Below are 6,740 nucleotides of genomic sequence, written 5' to 3' on the forward strand. Positions count from 1 at the left end.
GGACATGAGAGAAAGTGAACATCCAGAGGGATCCCTCTGTCCGAAGCAGTGCAGATAGAATGGTAATTACTCAGCGTGGGCATACTGTCCTGACTACTGTCAATGATCTCATCGACCCCACAAATGGATGTTGGGACGAAACTTTAATTAAGTCTATCTTCAACCTTGTTGACGTCCGTGTGATTTTGGAAATCCCACTTAACTTCAAAGCCTTTGAGGATTTTATAGCTTGGCATCCAGATCGAAAGAGGAGTTTTCTCAGTCCGCTCAGCTTATCACACTCAATGGATTCGAACTTTCCGGGCACATGCAAATGTGTTAGTGCAGCCAGGAAGGTCTAGCACACTAGCAGTATGGAGTACACTATGGAAACTCCAAATTCCACGTAAAGTTCAAATTTTCTGTTGGCGAGCACTCTCCATGGAATTTTGCCTCTAAGATCCATAATCACTAACAGGCATATTGGGTCAGATGGAGCTTGGCCTATATGCCACCGAGCGACCGAGGATGTAAAGCACCTTCTCTTTGAATGTTCCCATGCGACTGAGCTCTGGTCAAGCCTAGGGATATTGGATTATATCAATGAAGTGAAAATGGTTGATCGCTCTGGGTCGATCATCCTGGAACATATTCTGTTAGATCCAGCAAGACAAGTGGCGCTCAAACCTAACCTGGATGTGAAGCAACTCATTGCGGTTGGAGGATGGTACCTTTGGTAGATTCAACGCGAGATTATTCATAATGGTTCTCCCCCGCCTCCTTTCAAATCGCCCATGTCGATTATGCCTATAGCTAATAATTTTCATCAAGAAAATGCAAATAATATTATAGCAGTGCAAGTTAGATGGAAGAAACCGGAGCCCAGGTATGTAAAACTAAATGTTGATGCAACGTTCTATATAACTAGGGGTGGACACGGTCCGGGCCGGTCCGGTCCCGGTCCGAGCCGTAGATTGGACCGGCCGCCGGCGGTCCGGTCCGGACCGGACCGAGCAGGGCAGCGGTCCAGATTTCAGGCACCGGACCAGCGGACGAGAAGCTCGGTGCGGACCGGCAGTCCTCACGGTCCCGGCGACGTCCAGTCACTGCATGTGGGCCCAGGATGTAGGACAGGTTGTCGGAGAAGCAGCACGGTGGCCGGAGCTGGAGAAGACGCACCTGTTGACGGCGCGGCGGCGTGAAGGAGAGGCACAAGAGAGAGAGGGAGCAGTGCGGCCGCGCGGGGGAGAGGGGGCGGCGCGACAGTTAGCATCGAGCGTCCGCAAGTATATTTTTAGCAGTTTTTTTTTTGTTGCATGCAAGTAATTTAGCGCGTGCATGGGCCCATGGTTTTCCTTGTATGAGCCTTGCCGTGATTGGTGGATTAATTCCGACGTGAAGATAATCGTGGGATGACACCGTGATTGTCGGATCCAACCATTTTCTCTCTCTTGTTCCTTCTATTTTCTGCATGTTCGTCTGAACTCTGAATAAGAGGAAACTGCGTCATGGGATGGCGCCTGATTATCCGATCGAACTTATTTCTCTCATTACTAATTACTTGAAAATAAAAGGAACAACAGCGAGGACTTGTCGTGGAAAGCGCCTAAATTATCGGATCGAATCATGTTTATCTCATTCTCTCTATATATTTTCTGTTGACTGATTAAAAGGAAAAACCAAATGGTAGGGCGTGACTGCCTCTTGCCCCTGTGTGACTCAGATAATCATGGGTGTGACGGCATGTTCTTTCTATTTTCTCTTCTCTTCTACCTCACGCGCGACTTAAGTTTTCTTCTTTGTTCGACTCAATAAACGGAAACAAATCAAGGAGGGGCGCTCCCACGCGGGCGAGGGAAGGCGGGGCGTGGTCGTCGGTCACCCAGCGCGTGGATCTCGCCGGCCAGAGCGTGTGGTGGCCGCGATGACGAGGAACGGCCTGCAGCGCGCTTCGGTCCGCTCGGTCAGCTCGGTCAAAGACCGGACCGGACCGACAAAATATCGGGCCCAAATTCTGTAACCGGACCGGCTAATTTCTTCAACGGGCCAGGACCGAACGGTCCGGTCCCGAACGGGCCACGAGCGGGCCAAAAAGCTCGCTCGCTCCGTCCAGCCTGATATATAACAGAAGGAGTAGGAGCCACTGCAGCGGTGATCAGGGATGCGAATGGATCCTTTCTAGCTACTCAATGTATCTATATTCCTTATACATCCAGCGTGGTTACGACCGAGGCGATATCAATGCGGAATGGTCTGAACTTTGCAAGCTCGCTAGGTTTCACGCGGATGGAGGCGGAGTCGGACTCATTGATAGTAATTGAATCTTGTGATAGCCAGACAAGATGGTGGGATGAAATTGCTGCAATTTTTGCTGAATGTGTAGACATTTCGTTTCTGATTGGGAAGGTCAAATTCAAGCATTGTTATCGTAGCTCAAACCTAGCGGCGCATGTGCTAGCAAATTACAGTTATTGTCATAAAATTTGTAATGTTTGGACGGACGACCCGGGCTGCCTTGTGGTGGGGCCAGGAAAACTGGCTTCCAGTAAAAAAAATCATGTGTGCTGATCAAGGTTTATTTTTTGGTTTCTGCTTTTTCTTTTGGTGGGGCTAGGAAAACTGGTTTCCAGAAAATATCAGATTTCTTGGATTTTTTCGGCCTGAAATTTTCAAGGAAATTCAAGTTCAAGAAAAATCCGCATCAAAATGTACTATATTTGATAGTCTAAACAAATGTATTCTGTTTGACACATAATTGGAACAAAACTGGTCCTCGTCCAAGTGGTCAGCACTATTCGCCTTCTTCTACCGTAGGTCGCGATTTCTAATGCTGCGTGCTACGCCGCTCGGCATGATTTTTTTTGTTTTAACCTGAATAACATTCCTGGTGGCTATTAAACGCTCATGACATTTTTGTTATTCCTGTATAAGCTTCCCATTCGATCAAGAAAGTAACCGTGTTCATCCTAAAAAAAGGTAACTGGAACAAACAAAGTCTTGATTAATCCTATATATAGAGTTAGTCTAAATCCAGAAAGTAATCGGAAGAAGATGGTGGCGACGAGCGAGCGAGCGGAAGCTGTGATGCATGGCCTCATGCAAGTACCATCAGCCGGTCCTCGATCGCGGCCTGCGCGCGAAGCTCTCGTGCTCATGGCCTCTCGATCACCCACCGGGCCACCTCTCGTGGTCGATCACGGTCGCGGCTCGCGCGCGAAGCTCTCTCATTGCCCGGGCGGTCTCTGTGCTGTATAAAAAGCTAGCGATCATGGACATCAGACCACCCAGAGCTACCGATCCTCTTCCTCCCTCCACGGACATCTGCTCCATCCAGCAGCTAGCTTGCAATGGCACCTCAGCGGCAGCAGCAGCACAAGGCCGCCATGATCGCGCTCTTCCTGCTGTCCGCCCTCGTGGCTGCGCCCGCCGTTGCTGCTTCCAGGCCCGAATCCGACGGCTACGCACCCGCCACGCCCTCCGAGGCCGCGACGCCGGCTGAGCCCGCCGCCAGCACGCCCGCCAAGAAGGCGGCAGGCTACACTGACTCTACGCCGGCCGATTCCTCAGCCAGCACGCCCGCCGAGGCGGCGACGCCCGCCAAGAAGGCGGGAGGCTACACTGACTCTACGCCGGCCGAGTCCTCAGCCAGCACGCCCGCCGAGGCGGCGACGCCCGCCAAGAAGGCGGGAGGCTACACTGACTCTACGCCGGCCGAGTCCTCAGCCAGCACGCCCGCCGAGGCGGCGACGCCGACCAAGGCCGCCGCCAGCACGCCCGCTGAGGGGGGGACGCCGACCGAGGCCGCCGCCAGCGCGCCCGCCGAGGCGGGGACGCCGACCGAGGCCGCCGCTAGCACTCCCGCTGATGGGGGAACGTCCGACAAGGACGCGGCGGGCTACACTGACACTACGCCGGCCGAGCAGCCTGCCGCCGATGGCACTAAGGTCAAGGTGCCGGCCGGGGAGGGGAAGGCGACGACCGTCGAGCAGAAGTTCATCGAGAAGGTGAACCAAGCGTTCAAGAAGGCTCTGGACGCGGCCAACGCGGCGGCGCCCGACGATAAGTTTTCGGTGTTCGACGCCGCCTTCAACAGGGAGATCAAGCAGTGCCTCGCCGGCATGAGTGCCAAATTCATCGCCATGATCGACCGCGCCTTCAAGATAGCGTACAACTCCGCCGTCGCCGCCACCAACGCGCAGGAAAAGTTCTCCTGCTTGGTGCTCACCCTCACGGAGGCCCTCCGCTTCATTGCCGCCACCCTGGACGCCCACGCCATCAAGCCAGCCATGGAGGAGGTGGTTGCCGGAGGCATGAAGGCCGCGGCCGGCGCGACGCAGGTCATCAAGAAGCTCGACAAGGTCATCAAGGCAGCCTCCGCTGCTGCCAAAGAAGCTCCGAAAGCCGACAGGATCCTCGTGTTCCAAGCCGCCCTCAACAAGGCCATCAAGGACCAGATGGGCCCCGGCTACGACGGGAGCAAGACGACCTCCGATCTCGATGCGGCGTTCAAAAAGGCCGTCGACTCCGCCGCCACCTCCAAGCCCGAGGCTAAGGACACCGACGTCGCGGACGCCTTGGCGAAGTCCATCACCACCATTGCCGATGCCACCAAGGATGGCGCCGAAACTGCTACCGCGCCCGCCGCAGAAGCCGGCTACAAGGCCGCCGACAAATCCGCTGCCGAGCCCGCTGCCGAGCCAGCTGCCGAAGCCACCGATAAATCCGCTGCCGAGCCCGCTGCCGCGCCAGCTGCCGAAGCCGCAACCGCGCCCGCTGCCGAAGCCGCTACCAAGCCCGCGGCTGATGAATCCGGTTACAAGGCCAAGGCCGAAGCCGCTCCCGAGCCTGCAGCAGAATCCGCTACCAAGTCTGCTGCCAAGCCCGCTGCCGATGCCGCTGCCGAGCCCGCCGCGGAAGCGGCTACCAAGCCCGCAGATGGCAAATCCGGCTACAAGGTCGCCGCCGCCGATGCCGCGACCAAACCTGCTACCGCAGGCGGCTACAATCTGTGAGCTGCTGGCGCTAGCTAGCTTTTCCCTTTCCCTTCGTCCACGCATTTAGCCGCGCGATCGACACAGTGCCATTGGTATAATAATTTCTTTTGTAATTTTTGTCTAGCATTTATGTGATGGTGCATTGCATGGATGGATAATATGCAATCCCCATGATAAGTCAGGTTAAGTCCCTGTCAGCCGTGATAAATCTTCAGTTATGCTAATATATATAGTTGGACTGGTTTATTTTTCAGCTATATTCAAAAGAAATTCACCATCTGTTCTTAGGCTAGTCATAGTGGAAGTAAGTTAGATAGTAACATAACACACTCTAAGATAATTTTGCTTATGTGGCATGTAGTTAATGAGGAGAGAGGTGTTTAGATCACTGTTACGGGTGTGTCTAGGGCAAACCTAGCTATTGCACATCTAAGTGAGTGAATCAAATATAAAGAGGAAAAAAAGAAAAAAGAAATTATTCACACAAATCTCGACGTAAGATCAATGCCATAGGATTTAGCTGTGCAATACTTATGACACATCTAGATGTGCTTTAGCAAAACTGTTACTGTAACATAGCGCTTTCCGAGAAAAGGATGAGTCTACAAGCTAATAAATGAAGTCATTTATGCCACTATTACTAGGTTACTTTGCACTATAAAGATAATAATTTAGACTAGTGTCATATGCATAGGAAATTACACTGGAGCACCGAGGTGCTCCACCCATGCACATTTGTACCGTAGCTGCCCATTTAGATTCGGACCGATCCAATTCAATGCGCTGTATTAATCTTTGTATCCATGAAGCACTTGTTCGTAAACATCTCGTATATGCATGTGGTCTCCTACGAGCTGGCCCCACCTGTAAGATTGATTATGTTCCATCAATGGCCCACACTGCCGCATTGAAGGCCACCGCGCTCTGCAGCATATCTACCCCGCCTGTCCACTGTTCCTCTTCCTCATCCTTTTTCCGTCTCTTCCTCATCCTCTTTCCGTTCCCCACTTCATCTCTCCCAGGTCTAAACTTCTCGAGCTCCCTGTTCCGGCGAAATGTGTGCCTCATCCTCGACCTACCAGTCACTCGTGCCCACACTACCACCCACTCGTTGCCGCCCCTCCGGACGAAGCTCCGCTGCCATATCACCTCCAGCCGGCGACGGATTCGACCTCCTACCCCGCACAGGAACATCGATTGATTCGGGTGCGAGCCGGTCACTGCAGATCCGGCATGGGCTGAGACTTTGGGGATGAAGGTCGGCGACTATGCAAGGATCCTCGGTGGTTTGGTGTTGAGTCATTCCTCGTATTTTCTCTTTGTAAATTTTTGTTTCTTAAATTTTCTCTCTGAGGTGTTGAGATCGTTTTTTCTTTCCTTGTTTTTTCTCTGAAAATTTTCTTTCCTCAAAATTTCTCGCTGAGGTTTTCTGTTTTTTCGTCAACTCTGACACCATTGGATATGCAACGGCGGCGGCCAGCGGCAGAAGTACGCAACGCTAGCCGCTGGGGCAGCGACTGCCTGTGGCGGCGAGAAGCGAGCAGCAGCTGCAGTAAAGAAGGAACTACTAACAAAGTTCGACGAGATCCATTACACCTCCACAAATGAAAGCGAAAAGTCTAGTCTCGCTGTATCAAATAACTCAAATGTTCTGCCCCCATAGTAACCGTCGCTGATAAACAGGCTGTTAGTGTGTGTGTGAGAGGAGCGGCTGAGTAGGCCAGCTACGTGAGACTAGTAAGCTTAATAGAGCACTGAGAGTACCCA

The 6,740-nt window shown here is 52.7% G+C and overlaps 1 protein-coding gene across 1 annotated transcript; it reads left to right on the top strand.

Annotated features, from left to right (window-relative positions):
* The first annotated feature begins 3,275 nt into the window (after window positions 1-3,275).
* Window positions 3,276-5,230, top strand: LOC123130271 (pollen allergen Phl p 5b-like). The gene is made up of 2 exons (XM_044550204.1): window positions 3,276-3,641; window positions 3,720-5,230. Exons 1-2 carry the CDS (start codon window positions 3,327-3,329, stop codon window positions 4,989-4,991), a joined length of 1,587 nt encoding a protein of 528 aa, XP_044406139.1. The 5' UTR covers window positions 3,276-3,326; the 3' UTR covers window positions 4,992-5,230.
* The last annotated feature ends 1,510 nt before the right edge of the window (window positions 5,231-6,740 follow it).

Source organism: Triticum aestivum, chromosome 6A, assembly GCF_018294505.1.
Source record: "Triticum aestivum cultivar Chinese Spring chromosome 6A, IWGSC CS RefSeq v2.1, whole genome shotgun sequence".
NCBI lineage: Eukaryota > Viridiplantae > Streptophyta > Magnoliopsida > Poales > Poaceae > Triticum > Triticum aestivum.